Raw genomic sequence first — 18724 nt, 5'->3', positions numbered from 1 at the left:
GAGTTGGCTCCTGAGTCTTTTTGGCAAAACAAAATTCTAGTTTTCTGGCATAAAATATTCCAGATTTATTTCATATATTTCATGCCCCAGGTGTGGATTCAGCCATTTCTCACAGGAATCTTGGGGACTTTCAGAGTAAAGTGTTATTTAGGGCCCACAATCTAGGTGCTAGAGTAAATCACTCTTTTAGATTGGTCACAGATAGAACTAGGAAATCTATTTTCCATAAGAGAAAATATATTTGAAGTTCATAATGATATATCCAATCCAAATTCAAGACTGCAGAATATTTACTCAACCTCTTCAAATTTAGATTTGTTTCTCTTTTCTCTTATACTGAAATGATGATTTCTATAGATATTAATATTTATTTAACTGTTTTATCAGAATATGTTTTAAAGTCACAATATAATATTTTAAATAAAGCATAATTAGTGTCATTAACGAAATGTGATTATTAAAAGGCATTTAATATTTTTGTATAAAATAGTAAAGATACATAAATTGCTATGTTTTGAAATCCCTTAAAATAATTCTTTTCTGTGTGCTTACGCCTTTAATTCAACATAAAGGTTTACTTCTTGCATTTTATTTTTGATTTTTAGAAATAGCTTTCTAAATTTTATTTAATTTTGATGAACAATTATTAAATTGTATATATTGCTTTAAAAAACAAGGTATATTCAGCAAAGTTGGGTTTCTATCTCTATCTCTATTTCATCCCTCCCCCTTATAAATTATCATAGAGGTAACATTGTTTTTTTAAAAAATGATAATCTTATAGATAAATGAGAACTCTTTAATGTTAACTGGTATAGTAGCTTTGGAAAACAGTCTGTCAGTTCTTCAAGGATTAAACAAAAGATCCAGCAATTCCACTCCTAGTTATATATCCAAGAGAAATGAAAGCATATAAAAAAAAGTTTTTATTTAAGTATATGCTTTCATTACATGAATGTTCATAGCAGCATTATTTATAATAAACAAAAAAGTGAAAATAACCTAAATGCCCGTCAACTGATAAACAGATAAATAAAAAGTGGTATATCCATACAATAGTTCAGCCATGAAAAGAAATAATATATTGATACAGGTTACAGTGCTGCATGCATAAACCTTGAAACCATTATGCTAAGTGGAATAATCCAGTCACACACACAAAAAATTTACATATTGTATGATCTGATTTGTATGAAATGTCTAGAATAGGCAATCTGTAGAAACGGGAAATAGATCAGTGGTTGCTGAGGTTTGGGAGAGGGGATAGAGGATGAGGAGGAATTACTAAAGGTTATGGTGTTTCTTGTTGAGGTAGTAATAGTTGCACAACTCTGACTATACTAAAAGCCATTAAATTGTACATTTTACCTGACCGAATTGTATGATATGTGGCTATATCTTAATAAAGGTTTGGAAAAACAAGTTACTAGGTTTATTAAAATTATGAATTGGTATGAAAAAAAGAGATTGTCTTGTGCTAGGTAGGTATTAGACTAATCGGGGGGAATCACTTCATAAATTATGTAACTGTTCAACCACTATGTTATACACCTGAAAGTAATATAAAATAATACTGAATGTCAGCTATAATTGAAAAATAAAAATTAAAAAAAAATTGTGCAAGAAAAGATTGCCTTGCTTATCCTCCCATTATTGAAAAAAAAGCAAATGGTAAATCTATGCATCTATTTTCATTCTCTTTATTTAAATAAATGATAGTAGACCCTACCTAGTTTCTTCACCTTGTCTTTGTCAAGATAATTAAACAAATGTGAAGGGTAGAGGTAAGCTGCCACATTAATCTTTTTGAGTGGTCTTCACCCTTTAAAGATTATCCAGATGAAAGTGATCCCATGAAGAAAGGGGAAATAGAATCCAGGACATCCTACAGTATATTCTAGAGCCTCTTTTCTAACCTAATTCCTCAGGCACCACTGGCCACCTGCTTTCTCCTTCCACTAGTGAGACGTCAGAACTATTATTATGGCTTCCCATGAGAGAGCTGTACATTTCTCATAGTCTCTGTTGGGAAAAGACTTGAGTTGAGGGGACGGGGAGGCTACTGCATCTTGTCTCAAGCGCCACCTTTGGACATTCACTCCAAAGGCATGTGAGTGGCCTCTATGTTAATGTGCCTAGGGACAGCTGGGTTTTGAAGACCGTCGAATTAGGAAAAAAGGTTCCTTTCATTAAAATTGTCAGATTTTAAAATTTGGACCATCTGATGAATTGCATTTTGGGGAAGACTGTGAAAGTATTGAGAATTTGCTGAGAAAGTCTTAGGAAAAAGTAACCGTGGATAAATGGTAATAGACAACAGAGAACAGAAATTCTAAGGAATGGGGAAAAACTAGTGAAAGTCACAGAGCACATTTACAAAGAAGAACAACAAGGCAAGACCCAGAGGTGGTCTGTAATTAATAGTAATATAACAATTATTACCACAGCAAACGTCTAACTTAAAAGAAAGTGAGTTCATGATGGGTCATAACTTTTTCCTAGCATTCTAAGGTGCACGCATTGATGCTTGTGGTGTGAAAGAAGCATCCGGTATATCTGACTTCCTGAGCACATATTGGCTCTATCCTTGGTAAATGCTACATTATAAAACTTTAAATATTTATAGATAGTTCGAGTACATGTTGTTTTGTTCCAAGCATTGTCTAGTGTTAATAACACAGCTCTTAGGCTGTATAGAAGTAGTATCTCAAATAAGCAATTGATGAATGTTTTCAAGAAAAAAAAATCCCTGTAATCACATTCGGTTTCAAAGTCATCTCTTAGTCATCTTGTTACACTGTGCTTGAGTCTATTCACATAACTGTGAGCATTTTTAAAATGGATAAAAAGCAGATAAATTACAGAATAAAAAACGTGCCCACCATTTCCTTAAAAGTACAGCAACACTAATATCAGAGTGATCTTGCAATCTGAGGAAAAGTATGGAACTTAGTTTCCAATTTTCTTTTCATCAATGAAACCAAGATCATGTAACCAACTCATGTAATACAGAGTAGCCTGGAATTGCTCAGCATATACAACTCCTAGTCCTGTGTACTCATGCCAGAATCAGTATGTTCCCCTCAGCAATCATAAGTACCTGGCACAAACCTTCAACCCCACCTAATTTCCATATTAGATGCCACAAACCCTTTAAATATTATATTTTATTCAAATTAATATAAGTTATAGTGTATGTCATCTAGTCCTAAATACATAGGGTCATTTCAAATACATTTATTTTCCAGCATAATATAATGGACATAGACTGTCTTGAGATAATGCAGTAAACCTGAGTTTCAGGTGATAGAATATTGTTCTCAAAAAATATGCAGAATATTCACCATTCAATTTTGACTTCCTACATCAATGTAGAAATTTTGAATGTCATTAAACTAGAAGACAAATATACTCACAGTCAAGGGCATCATATCCTGAGGTCATCATGATGTACACTATTATATAGATGTTAAACATATCTTTCTAAATCTAAACTTAAGCACAGAGAAATCCTTCACAAATCATTAACCCAAGTACAGAACAAAAGCCAGAATATTACACATCCATGAATCAATTTAGAGAAAAGATGAAGACCATTGTCCTGGTCAGAACCAACTAAGATCAGTCACTAATGATTGAAACTGATGTGTGCACATAACTACTAAATCAGAAGTAGGATATAGAAAATTGCTTAAAAGAAAATGTCACAGTTTGATTAATCTCCAATTCCACTGGGAGGGAAAACATGATTAATAGTTGCATCTCACATGAATGATAAAAAAGCATCTGAGTGATTAGGGCGTGACCTCTGGCTTCAATCTACAAGGTAGAATGGCAATTATAAGACAAAATCAGTAAGAGGAAGAGTGGCATTATTTTGGAATTGACTCAGCTGAAGTCAGAACGGGAAAAAAAACAGAAAGCGAAACCAATGCCAACTCCAAAGAAAGTTAAAACGAGAAAATAAATTTTACAACTTAAATTTTCAATGAAAACGAAAATTATAAATAGAATAAGAACTAGTAGAGTAAAACTAACTTCTATATTGTGGTTAGAAGTAAGATGTTAAGAGTTACTGCTTCTTTCGTTCTCTTTCAGCATGTATGAATTTCTCTGGAAAGCCTTCCACGGTCACTTCCAAAAATCATGATCCTCTGGCATTCTCTTCTATTTCCCATATCTTTCTGTCAATTGGAGCAATTTGTTAAGGACCAGAGAGTAGAGCACAGATTTAATTAGCTCCTATAATAGTGGAGGAATGGTGCAGAATGAAAGGCATGCATCTGTGATGGTTAATTTCATGCATCAATTTGACTGGGATAAGAGATGTCCAGATAGCCGGTAAAACATTATTTTTGGGTGTGTCTGTGAGCGCGTTTCTAGAAGAGATTATCATGTCCCATGAAATCCAAATCAACACTTTGAGATCTAAAGTGAAGTTTGCTCACTTTATCCCAAATGCTCTATGGAGTCATTAAGTATTTTTATAAGTGCCCTGCCAATTCTGTATAATTTTTCTTTCTTCCTCATGAAAATAAGCCAACAAAAGGAAAAAGAAAGAGAAAACACATTTCTTCTCCTTTTTTATGAATACCAGATGGTTATAGCAAATTCTGCCCCTCTTAGCTTGGGTCCTCTCCCAAACTACAGGTCATTCCGTCCTATTCACTGCAGCTTTCTCAGAAACTCTATGCTTCAGCATGCTTTCAATGACCCATAAAACACACCGGCCTAAAACGACCTTCGCACGCTCCCTTATACCTCCCTTAACATCTCCCTGGCCACACCTTGGTACTTAATCATTTCCTGTGAGTGTGCCATCTCTGAAATTGCAAATGCTTATATTCTACTCTTTGACTCTAGACCAGTAGATTTTTCCAGTTCCTCCACTCCTATCCTTCCCACTTGTTTGTTCTTCAGCCTCAGTAACTCCATTCTTCCTTCGAATTCCTTCATCTCAGTGATGGTTAATTTTATGTGTCAACTTATCTAGATCACAGCACCCAGACATTTGGTCAAACATGATTCTCAATATTTCTGTGAAGGTATTTTTTTAGATAAGATTGACATTTAAATAAGTAGAGTTTTGAATAAAGCAGAGTACGCTTCATAATGTAGGCGGGCCTCGTCTAATCAGTTGAAGGTCTTAGTAGAATAAAGACTGACTTCACAAAAATAAGAGACAACTCTGCCAACAAACTGGATTTGAACTGAAACTCTTCTCTGGGCCTCCAGCCTGCCAGTCTACCCTGTGGATTTTGGATTTACCAAACCACCACAGTCACATGAGTTAATTCCTTAAAATACATCTATGTACATTCTGTTGGTTCCATTTCTCCTGGAGAACTCTGACTAATACAATCTTCCATCAGCACCCCCCTGATTTCACTTCCTCCCCTACATGGTGCTAACCTATGGTACTTCCCTTCCTCTCTGCTGGTGCCAGCCCATATGTACCCTTGTCCTAGTGTCCTCCCACCACAGTATCGCTATAGATACAAACCCTGGTTTGAACTAAGAATCTGCACCCTCTGCTTCTACACACGGGCAGCTGCGCATGGCTGAAGAAAACCAACGACAGTGTATACAGGTGCCCCATTTGTAATCGCCACCTATGATGGCCTCTCAGTGCTCTGTGGGGGTCACTTTCCTAGTTGGCACCATCCTCACTTCTCCCTCTCTGTTCTCAGTAAATATGGGATCTTTTTGCACATCAAGGGCCTGTTCTACAGACTGAAGTTCAAACTCATATTTACTTTTTTCTTCTTTCATAAGAGGATATGTCTCTCTTCAAAGCCAACTGTGATCTGGATCCCTTTGTTCTATCATCTACCCTCTGAAATCACCTTCATATTTAACCTCTGGACCAGCATGGGCTTAACCAGTCAAGTTATAATTCTGCTCAAATCTTTCCGCTTATAGCTCCTCCATCTGTCTAGGCATCACTCATCCCTGTTTCCTTATTGCCATTCGCTCCTTCTCTACACAGCCAAATTACTGAGAAGAATATTGCCATTTTCTCTCCCCTCCTCTTTATCATGTTTCTTTTCCAAAAACCATTGCATTCAGTCAGGCGTTTATTCTCACCTGTTGGCTGAATTGCTCATAACCTCAGATCTACTGTTAATTTTGTACAAGGGTTTTTCATTTTGCATTTAATCCTGCAAAGCTTGCTCCCTTCTCTTCCTTCTTTCCTTTCTTCCTTTCTTTCTTCCTTCCTCCTTCCCTTACTCCATCCCACCCTCCCTCTCCCCTTCTCTTCTCAGCCTCATCCTTACTCTGCTCATTTTCTTTTGCTTTTTCACATAGATTCAAGAATGTATTATTGCTATGCCCATTTTTCAGAGAAGGTGAAAGCAACTTGCCCAGGATCACACAATTTGGAAGAGATGGAGCCTGCATCTGAAGGCATGCAATCTGATCACAGGGATGACATCCTTAACTGCCACCCACAGGCTCTCATTTCTTCCTTTTGTGTGCTATAGCTGTGGTACCCTGAACTGGACTTGGCTCAACATGCTATTTGAGTCACTCTTGGCTCAGACAAGAGAAATAGGGCCATTGTTTCCAGAAAGCCACCGTAAGCACACACACACAGAAACTGAGACAGTATGCCAATGCTATTTGCTATACCTGCCCCAAGATTATCAGATCCAGTCACGTTTACTGTTTCCAGTGCTGGAGCTTGGGAATGGTGAGTTTCAGTGGAAGAGAAGAGAGGCGAGGATGACTCACAGGTATTCTCCCTGTGGCAGAGGCAAGAGACGCCCATTGTTCTGTGGTGTGGTCCACCATGAAAAGTCACGCGGGTTTTCCACACAGCAAAAGACTCCAGTGTGAAGCTCTATGCAATGTTCAAAGTAGGATGAGACAGAAGGGATGTATTTTCATAAATATGTGCCTACTCTAATCACACCAAACGTAGTTCCTTGTTGGTAAAAATTCCTTTTAAAAAACTGTGCTATAACCAAGTACATACTTTATTCAGCTTAGATGGATTAAATATTCAAGGGCTAGGAATTTAAAGTACAAACTAAGAAAGTGAGAGTAATCCACATGGAAATTCAATGTTGTGTGTGCATGTAACCAAATGGCTTGATTTTATGGGAAAAGAGAAACTGGACAGACGGATTTCTTTCCCATTTAGAGAAGTTTATATTTATTTGTCATATGTGACATGCAGACTTTTAAAGAGAGCACAAGTATCATAATGAGCTTAATTAAATCACGTGTTTATTCTGATCCAAGGGCAGAAAGACTATTTCCAAAGTGGCATATGAGCAAAACAAAACAAAAAAATTAACCTTTTGTTATTTCAGGGTATAAGATGGAACTGCTATTACCATAATAGCTTTGTAGCTCTTGGGACAATTTTCTGCAACTTTCCACAAACTTGCTAAGATAAATATGAGTTTTTCCCTGAAACTGATATTCCCCAGCCCACCCCAACTCATGATGACTCGAAAATATTGTAATAAAGCCATCGCTCCCTGAGGATTTCTTTTCACTGCTCCAGCAATTTTTCTCTTCTCCCTCTCTTATTGAAAAAGAACGCTATTATTAAGTACTTAAAATTTTCAAGGCTCCAAAAGGAAGACAACCTTTCAGTATGAGAGATTAATAATAACAATAAGAAACAGAGAATGGAAGACAGGAGTTCAAAGCCAAATAAAAATTTCATTTGCAGAATACAAGTCAAAAATGATTTCTTTTGAACCGCATCTCTCTGATTTATAGACACAGCTCTGTAGAGTATTTCCTACTATTTTTCCTTTGTGTTTTCTTTCTTCCTTTCACAGTCATGGCTACTTCTGGACAAATGCTCTAACACTTGAATCATGTCTTTGGCACAGCTATAGAACATTTCTGAAAAGAGTAAGATGCAGATAACAATATAAAAAGAAAATCTTAGACAATGCCAACTTAGAGGTGTGACTCCTAAAGGCAATTGGAAATATGGATACATAAAGTCACATGGTTCAAGTTCTGGTTCCTATGATCAAAAGTTTTTCTTTTACATATTTATACAAAAGGTCAGGTGCATGCCTTCAACTCAGTACATACACAGACCTCTGCATTGTGAACAAGATTATTGCATTTTTGGATTTGAAGTAGGTAATCATAAAAAATGTTTCCTTTTACTATGATGGTATTATTAATATCTATTCTAAACCACATTCGCCAAAAAGCATGATGTTCCTATCTCCTAGGAATTCACATCCTTAATTAAGAAATGATTACACTTTTTAATGAAGACAGTATGCATACTATGCATTTTGTCCAGTAGCATTTGGGTATTTATTTATATCATTTGTATAATTTGGAATAATGGAAAACATATAAGTAGAGTAAAAGAGAATAAAAATATGTGTGAATGAGTTTGAAATTCAGTTAATAAAGGTTATATATAACAAACAATGCAAAGTCACCCAGAAAGACACCCTGGAAATAACACTGTTGTAGATGTTATTGGAACTGAGACCCTAGAGATGAGTTAGTAAATGGAAAAGTGGTAGGGCAGGGGGCTAGAGAATAAGGGGTTAGAAGGCCCTGAGTTGGAAGAATGCATTGAAGAACATTTGGCAAGTAGGCCTCAGATAAATTAAGAGTATGATCCAAAAGAAAACTGAAAATACAAGAAATCTTGATGAATATCCTAAGAGTAACAATTAAGCATCTGAGGTGGGAGCTGGGGTACATAAGAAAGTTGTCACCAAAACGTACCAAGTTTAGTTGGACAGAGCCATCAGGTCTGCCAGCCAAGCAAAACATTTCCAAGCAAAACATATAACAGTGCACTGTTTTTTGTACGCCAAATGTGTGTAATAACGCCATCCCAGAAGAAACGACAGGTGTGTTTTAATCCACATATAGACTCTTCTACTTGGTCCTGTGCAGTGAGCCTTGGCATTCATTCACCTGCAAAATGTTTGCAGCAAGTCTGTACTTTGAACTACTGTACATATTTTGATAAACAACAAAACATCAAATCCCTTAATTTATGAAAGATGGCATCATTCTACTGCCTTAGAGTAGATAATGTGTTTAGGAAAAAAAAAAAAAGGAGGACCCTAAACCAATGATTTCATCTTCGCCATGGACTCTCTTCTTTCAGAATATTGAAATACTGTTCTTTGCTAGCTTTGCATACTCATGAATGTTAGCAGAAGGGAAGGAAGCTAAATGTGAAACATTGTAAATGTAGCACTAGTTAACATAAATTTAGGTGGAGACTTACTGTCTTAAATCTCAATTACTTCACTATCAAAATATTATTGATCTATTGTCCTTATAGGTTGATGGAGAAGCATGCAATTTTGCAACTGTAAGGGAATGAGATATCACTAAGTACCTGTATTCTACTTGCACCCTTATTCTGTAAGTAAAGAAAAGGAAGTTCATAGAGGTGAGTTGTCTTTAGTAATGTATCTTCTTAGCGCTGTACTAGTCATTTTCCTATTTCACTTAGAACCATGCATCACTGTTTCCCTGATCTGTTCTGAGCCATAGGAGGGCTGAGTGAAGTAGACTGAGAATCCAAGGCTCTTGGGTTCACATGCTTCCAGCTGGGCACTAGAGAGAGACTAGTGGGTCAAAGGAAGGGAGGAACCAGGATATTTCTCCCTATTTTGTTCTGCCTCAGGCAGCTTCTTGGTAGTGACTGAGTCTTTTACAAAGCTCCTGCTCCCAGTGGGCACCCCTTGCTTCCATAATCCTCTCCTGGGCAGCCCCTGCCACGGTTCTGGCACTAAATGAACACTGTCAGCTTCTAAGCTCTGGAAGCACCACCTTCTCATTCTCTCTCCAGCTCTTGGAGTTATACTATCCTCTTGCTGTTTCTAAGCTCTGAGTTGCCTCACACCCACACGTTGGACTGATCAGCTTTTCCATCACCTGTAACCAATTTCCTATGACAACTTCCCAGTTTCAGATGCCCAGAATAATTTCTGCTTTTCCGACTGGCACTGACTCAGAGACCAGCTAAGAATCTGAACTAATGTGTTTTTACATCCTGTCATAATATGATCAAAGATTATAAGTGCCACCCAGCCATTACATAAATATAAATATATATTTTAAAGTACTAACAAAATAAATATTAAAATAATATATGATGCTTCAGGTTGATAACTCCCATAGATTTTATAGCATCAATAAATGATACAGGATAATGTCATATAACAAGTAGGAAATATATATTATTTATTTTTCTTAAGAATTCAATAATTGGGCTATTTTCTATCCATATTCCTCTGTTATCCTTTGTTCCTTTCACTTTCTGATTGCTTTATCCATTTGAAACCTCATATAAGTCTAATCTTTATCTATGCTTTCAATAACTATATTCCATTCATTGCCCCATCTCTTCCTCCTCACTCCTTCAGATTCATTCTTTAGTACCAAATGACAACTTACTTCAAAATTTTACACCAGTTTTGGAATTCACTCTAGAAATGGCCAGTATACACTTACATCGTGTTTTTGATGACCATAAAACACTCCATTGTGTGGAGGTACTCTAATTTACTTAAGCAAGTGACCTACATTCTGCTGACAGATTCAACCAATGTTGTTTTGCTATTACAATGTTGCAATGAATATCTTTGCATATGTTTCCTTTGCACAATGCAAGTGAACTTGCAGGATCAATCACCCAAGCTGTTTGAGTTGCTTCTTGGTGTAGATTATATATTTGGGTAGATTTAATGCATTAACCAATGTTGTTTTGTAATCCCTTCCTTCAGTGCACTAAAAACATTCATTACCTTTTAAAGAGTTTGTACCTATGTATTCTCCCACAAGAAGAGTGTGAGTGCCTTCCCGCATCCCCATGCCCCATGGAAATGTTTTCTTGTCTTGAATCATCTGACTTCTCCTTCAAAATGTTGATTTCAAAATACATGATACTTGAACATATAGCATAGGGGATACTTAAGCCAGATTCTTGGATATCAAAATCTTGCCCCGCCTAGCTACATGGCCTTGGAAGAATAACCTCATTATCCCTCAGTTTTCTTAAACAGGAACTAGGCATTGTCATAATACCTAACTCATTGGGTTGTGAAGATTAATTGTATATATATCTATAATGCATGTAGAATAGTGTCTGGCATATAATAAATATTGAATAAATGGTCATTCTTCTTCTTAAATGTTCTTTAAAATTCACTTTTAGCTTCTTGTGTTAAACAGTAGTATCCATAATATGATAATAAAGTAGTAAAAACTTTTTAAGAAAAGCCATTACATTAAAAAGCATCAGTATTAAAATTAAAGATAACATTATTTTGTTATATACAACAACTTGGAAAATTATGTCTTGAATAAAACTGTGGTCCCAACATTCACTTTTGTTTCAAAATTTTAGGAAGTGCTACCCGACACCTACTTTGATTTGCATTTCTTCAATATTGAATGAGGTTCAAGACACTTACATATTTATATATCATGTTTTTATTTCTATGAACTGCCCATCTGTATTTTGCCTCTTTTTTAAACCAAAATGAAGCCTAATCTTTTATTATTAAATTTAAAAAAATGTTTTCTACATGTGCTAATAGATTTTTTTGTGGTAATGATTATGTTCTAGAACTGCACTGTCTAATACAGTAACCTGGCTTAATATAGCTAATGAGAACTGAAAATGTGGCTAGTCTGACTGTAAAACTTTGTTTTTAATTTAGTTCATTTTAAATAATAAAAAATTTTACATTTAAATAGCCTTTGAATAGCTATTAGCTACCATATTAAACAGCATATCTTTAAATTTTAAGTGAATTGGGTCTTTCTAATTGGAGAGACAGAGTTAACATCTGGATAATAGCTTTTTTTTTTTTTTTAACCTAGCCTAGATCTTAAGCCAAATCTTTCTTGCAGCATATACTCAAGGAATCTATGCTGTATCTAAGATGAACTGGTTTCCTGCTGGTTATGCTTTATACTAAACCTAAACACCTGTACTTAGTTGTCAAGTTTGTTTACTGAATAATCCAGTGGTCCCCATACTTTGCAGCAAATTGGAACCACCTCGAACTATTTTTTTTAAATCTCAATACTTGGGTTTCCACCTCTAAATATTATTTAATTGGCATGGATGTTGCCTGGGCATCAAAAGTTAAATGTGCAGTAAAATCAGAGAACCACAGACATAACCTGTGATCAGTGAGCAACCCCGGATTGGCGAGATGCATGTACACTGGAGAAGGGGGTTGTCAGGTGTCTCAGAAAAGTTCCATCATTAGCAAAGTATATAAGCTGAGGCACCTAGAGCAGGTGGCTTTCCTGATCTGTGATGGTGGCACCCAGGTTTGTTCGTTGTGACCATATTTATCAAAGTGATGGGATATTTAGAAGCTGTTCAGTATAACTGAACACATATTTATGCATTATGCTCTTGCTGTGTATTTTGTGCTGTTGCCTGTCCTCGATCCTTCTTTTAATCTAAGTAAACTTTCAGGTGAGTGAATATTCACTCTGAGAACCAATCTTAACCCAAGACTACTGATGCTAGAGAATTAAGTGGGCATTGCCATCATATAGACTAAAAATATTTTTCAACTTATGCTCTTTCTTTTAATGTTGTTTGTGCTATTTTTTCATGCAACTTTCTATTATCTGATTTGTCCTTTATGGCATCTGAATTTGGTTCCTTTGCTTAGGAAGACATGCCTTTTCCAATATTATATGTTTATCTATAAATTTTCCTGTGTTTTAATACTTTATTTTCTGTGTCTGTATTGTTGTTAAATATTCAATTCTTTTGGAATTTATTTTGATATAAAAATGTAAGCTATAGCTTACCAAGTTCCATATTAACTAATTTATATTTCCTCACATATTTTCAAAGCTACATCTATCTTAGCCAAATCCCTAAGTGGATTTGGACTTAGTAAGAGATTTTCTCTTTTGTTCTTCCACTATGTTTCAATGTGCCAGCATCAACGTGTTTTAATTAATACAGATTTACAAGGTTTTCCAAACACATAGATTCTCCTTACCACTGTTGTTTTTGCTACCTTATCTATTTCCTCATAAATATTTCTTGTATGGAAAAGTCAGAATAATTTTATTTTTATGGGTTATTTTAGGTATATTTATAATATTGTTTCCTATTTCAAAACAAATATGTCCTTGCATTTAATCAAGTCTTCTATGTCTTTTAGTAATATCCTAAATATTATTCTCATACATCTTGTACATGTTCTTTTAAGTTTGTTCTTGAAATTTTTTTAAATTTTGGTTGTATTATAAGTGGATATGTATTCTTTTTATATTATCTAGTTATTTATATGTAGGAAGATAAATTAATTACTGATTTTAAAAATTAATTTTATGTTAGGCACATTACTGAATTATTTTTTTAAAAAAATAGTAAGATGATTCTCTTAGAGTTCTAAGAAAAATATTGTATCAATGCTGTCTTATCTCCTCCTGCTAGCTTTTCATATTTTTCTGTCCTCTTCTCTGATTGAAATATGTTGAATAAGTAGGGAAATTAAAAATGTAAAATTAAGAAAAAGAGCCTAATATTTTGTTTTCTAGAAGACCTAGTTGCCTAGGTCTTAAAGAATAAAGAAATATTTCAAAAGGACAGAAATGCCTCTAAGAGTGAAGAACTTTAAACGTAGCCTCCTGGGACTAGGGAATGAGACAACCCAGAATTAGACACCTACGGCATCACGTCACAGAGATAACAAGAGGAATGGAGAAAAGGAGGTGATGTTATCACTGAAATGTCATATGGTAAAATGTGGGATATGAGTTGTAAAATGTTTTTATAACATGTTATTCTCTGGTTGGTGTACCTATAGTTCATAGGTATTTATAGATGTTTTCTGTATAGTACATATTGATATAAAGTTCCAATATGTGTGTGTCCAAATAAGAGACTGACATATTATATAGAATGAACACAGATGCAATGTGGTAAAATAAACCCCTGACTTGACAGAGAAGGTGCTTAGCCAACAAACCGTTCAGATTCATGACTGATGCCATATTAAAAAGCCAAAGTCAACCACCTTTAACCATGTACTACTAGGCTAATCATTTTCAAAAAGGTGGAGAACTCATATTAAATACAAATATAAACAAGAGATTCCCTGAAGATATAGACTAATAATATAGACTTTCAATAAAAATGTCTTTTTGGCATTCAAGTAGAGGCACAATTGAAAGGCAGAAACAGCTTAAGGCATTCTCTAGGCATTTGCCCAAGTGCTGAGGCAAGTATGCCAATGTATTAAGCTTGATAATTTGACATGTTGATACACATGGCCTTAGTACTGTTGTACTTTATGTGACCACAAATAATTTTTGTAGGCTTAGGCCACTCAAATAAGGACTCGACATAGCGCAAGGGCTAAGAAAGATCCAACTCATAAGCCAGAGAGTTCACCAAGCTCTCAGTATACCTCCTACTTGTATTTCCACCTCCTCTGGTTTTCTACCAAAATTTCCCAGTTGCTTATTTAATTGACTGGAGACAAATGCATGTTAAAATCCTTGCAGGTAGTGTTTCTGCCCTGTCTAGTTTATAGAGTTGAAAACTCAATCATTCACAGTGATAATAATGGCTTAAATACTGTATGACAGGTGATACTCCTAACTAATTGACTATGTCACAGGGGTTCTGTATCTTTTACCAGCCAAACCCAGAACCATAACATCATACATTTCTAATTAAAACAAATAAAAAGAAAAAAAAAGTTATAATAACTTCAGAAATAAGCTGGAAGATTTTTGTTTGTAAAATCAGGTATAACTGAAATCCATTAAAAAAAAGTAAACTACTCTTGTGTACAACAATCATATTCACTTAAATAATTTATAAAATTGGTACCATCTCATTCTTTGCCCTTACAATCTGCTCAAAAGAATCTTGGGCACATGTAAGAGAGATTTCGGAAATTTGGCTAAGTTCCTGCAGATGTTGATCTACTTAAAATAATTTCTAAGATGTTAGTTTCATAAAATTTCAGCAATTGTTCTTAAATGAGTGAAAATGATAACTTACATTTACTTTTCAGTCATTCGCAATAAACTGACTAGAAAGACTTTTGTTCAGGGATTTTGTTTTGTCTTCAATTTGAGAGCAATAATTTTTGTGGCTTGCATTTTCTAATTTTTTGTAAAATATTTATATGCCATCTAATACAGTATTTGGTATAAATTACACTTATAAGCATTGGACTATAATTTTGTTTTAAGGAAATGTTTTAATATTTAATTTGTAAAATATATATCTGTCAAGCTTATAGTTCTATTAAATATGGCATGACCTGTAAGATAATAAATAAAATATTTCCTCTTTCTTTTTAAAGATTATTTGTGAGAGGCAACAGGGCTTTCTATTGATTCTTTCAGGTATATAGAAGTCTTTGTTCTCTCTAGTTCTTGAAATGGGATCAAATGAGGGAAGAATGAGGCATCCTCACTGAAGCATTTCAATCTGTGTTGATGGGTTTTATTTTATTTGTTTTTAAATTTATAACAATTGCCTTTTCTTCCTCTTTCCATCACATACTTTATGTGTTTCCTTACTCTCTTTCATAGATTTATTTTTATCATCTGGAGCAGACTGTGAAGCTCTTAAAGAAAATTGGCATGTTTTGTTTAATTTGTATACATCCCGTAATATCTAGAAAAACTGGGCAAAAAAAAAAAAATACCAAAAAAAAAAAAAGCTAGGAAATACATATTTGTAAAATGATGACCAAAGGCTAAATTCCTTGCTATGTATATCAATTAAAAATTGCTCATAAAAGAGGTTATCAATGATAATCTCTTTTTGACCCACCTATATGGCAGGGCAAACTTTTGTACACTAAATATCTGTTCTTCTTATAATTCTGCAATGACCCTTTGAAGCCTCCAGTGTGCATTACCTCATTCCTAGCTCAGAATGTCTTACACACTCGTGTTCCCTTTCTATCTCTGAACCTCTCATGCATGTGGGGTCTCTGATTTGCTCATGTATGCAGGGTTTCACACATATGTACATATTAAATTTGGTTATTATCTCTTGCTAATCCGTCTCATGTCTATTTGATTATTAGACCAGTCAGAAGAACCTCGAGAGTAAAAGAAAGGTTGTTCCTCCCCCACACCTGCAACCTGTCATGTACTGGTAAGATTTGGGGATGCTGAGATGAAAGGGTGGAAGGTACAGGCCCTATTTCCAGCGTATTCACACTTGAGAAGGGAAGACAGTGAGTACATCAACAAATTATAAGATAATCTAAAAAATAACATTACCTTGACAGGTAATTGTGATAGATGCCATTTGTCTCTACATTGATTGGTTTGGATTAGTTAAGGGTATTATTCACGCCACTATTTCACCCTGAGCACCTCGCCTTTGATAGCAAGAGCAAAAAAGGAAAACGGCGCTGTCCAGGTTTGGCTTTCTCCGAGCTTGATGAACGGAAAGACAATTTTCATGGTGGAGCTATCATTTTTAAAAATGTCAAAAACATACATTTTACTTAACACAGCTAAATATTAATATGAATTGGCTACTTCTGATCTAGTTTAAAAATCCGATGTTTAATTTAGAAAATGAGTAAAAGTTCAAACACCTAGTTAAAATAAATACCTCACTAAGTTTTCACTGTTATTGGTTATTGTTTATTTTAGCCATAGTTTGAATGGTTTTTATGGAATTAATTTAACCATCATATCCAGTTTTTGTCACTCTTATACACAACTTCAATTTGCTTTGGGTTTTAAGGCAGCTTTTCTTAAAGATTCTCGTAGGCAACTTCTTCCAGCCTAACTTTTCTCTCCAGGGAAAGAACAGGGATACCTCTCAATTCAATTTACATCAATAAACATGCAATGAATGGCCACCAAGTGCTTCAGAGATACAAAGGTGAGTAAATCACAGTCCATTTCTTCAATGAGTTTGTAATGTAAAAAGAAGTTCTAGGAAGTTTCAAAGAGAGGCAGTTGACTGATCAAAGAAAATTATCATTATGTGCCCAAATAGGCTTCCAAATTATCTGTGTGCTAAGAATGATGCTTCATTAAGTTACTCATTTTCTCTTGTTCTGGCAGCTCAGCCAGAGAGGGGATGGGGAGGAGGGGCACGGGGGAGGACAATTGTTCTTTGATTGTAGTATGTTGTTCCTGGTCCATGTAAGATCCAAACCAATATTTTTGTACACTAACAAAGAATTCCATTCTTCGCCACCAAGCAAACTTCCTTTAGCTTTCTTCTTCCACCAGGTGTTGCTATACAATCTGTCAACTACAAGTTATACCCACTTTATCACCAAGTGTCCCCTGTCAGTCTCTCTCTTACAGGAGCTGTGTCCATTCACAAAACACAGCATTTCACATACTTACACATTTTTAAAAGACTAGAGAATGGTTTATATATAAATCATATATGTGTATATATGTGTACATATGTATATATTATGTAGATATAAATACTCCAAATATTGTATATAAAAAGCACCATATACTAGAGAAGAGAGAGGGAGAGAGGGAAAAAGAATGGAAAGGGGTTGGATTAATTCAGAAATCTCAGAACCATCAGAGGAAATAAAAAGAATAAATTCTCTTGACTAACCTTAAAGACAATACAAAACTACTATGTTATTGAACAAAACTTAAAAATTTTATACATGTTTTGTTTATTTCTTAGAGTTCCACACTTTTTAGTGGACAAATAAGATTTTATTTTCAGTTTATGAGGACTCTGTGAAATAAATTTACTTTTAGTAGTTTCATAAATTATACCATGAAATGCATTAGAAAATTAATGTTCACATATTTTTCTCTTAAAAAAAATGTTTTCTAAGTAATTCTGAGATTCCACTTCTCAACTCAGGTTACGCATTTCATGCAGGAATGAAGTAAACAAAATGAAGGGATGAATATACTTCTTTCCCTGAGAAACCGTGCATTCTGTTAAAGAAACATACCCAGATGCTGTCCTCCTGTCGATATTGTTTCCAGTTCCTGCCGCTATCACTGAACATCAGGAGGTAGCTGGTCACCCAGTTGGAGCTCCCATATCCTCCTTGGGTAGCCACAGCAGTGATCTCCATTCTCTCTCCAAGGTCAATCTGCAACCACTGGTATTTGTTGGACACAAGTGGAGACCAGCCGCCAGCTCCTTTTGTAAAAACAGAAACAAGAGAAAATTGGTAAAGAAGAATTAGTTACAAATAAATCTATGTTAGTGGAACAGAAACAACAATAAGAATGTATTCCTATATGGAACTTAAGAAGTCAAATTTCCAAAATATAAAACATCTCTATAATTGTAGGGGAAAAAAACACATGAATTTAGTTATAAATGGATGGAGGCTATGTTCATTGTGTTTGTTTCTAGGTATTATAATTCCCTGACACTAGGGAGAACTAAGGGTCTCATTAATGCCTAAAGTGCTTAATTCAACACTTGGAAATAGCATGTTCACTGCCCACATGCATGATTAGGTAATAATCTGGCCTTCAATCTTTTTGCTGAGGCCTGAATTTAAGACAAAACAAGAAAATTACTTTTGATGTCTAGTCATATAGCTTCCTTAGAGTAAGAAGTACACCATGAAGCCTGAGAATACAAAAATGGTCAAGGAACCATCCTTCTCCTGAGTTTACAGTCCATAGGAGGAACAGACATTAAAAAGCATGTTTGAAATACAACATGAAAATTGTTAACAGTGGGGCATGTGCAGGGAACAATAACACGATAAATGATGGAGAGTTC

At 35.0% G+C, this 18724-nt stretch overlaps 1 protein-coding gene across 1 annotated transcript in view; it reads right to left on the bottom strand.

Annotated features, from left to right (window-relative positions):
* Nucleotides 1-18724, bottom strand: part of CNTNAP4 (contactin associated protein family member 4) — a 217774-nt gene that overhangs the window by 131678 nt on the left and 67372 nt on the right. The window contains exon 3 of the mRNA XM_016155989.2: nucleotides 17934-18127. Coding sequence (XP_016011475.2) covers nucleotides 17934-18127 — 194 coding nt within the window. The remainder of the gene's footprint in view (nucleotides 1-17933; nucleotides 18128-18724) is intronic.

This window comes from Rousettus aegyptiacus, unplaced genomic scaffold (genome assembly GCF_014176215.1).
Source record: "Rousettus aegyptiacus isolate mRouAeg1 unplaced genomic scaffold, mRouAeg1.p scaffold_m13_p_14, whole genome shotgun sequence".
Taxonomy (NCBI): Eukaryota; Metazoa; Chordata; class Mammalia; order Chiroptera; family Pteropodidae; genus Rousettus; species Rousettus aegyptiacus.
This window is presented reverse-complemented; position numbering and strand designations above follow the sequence as displayed.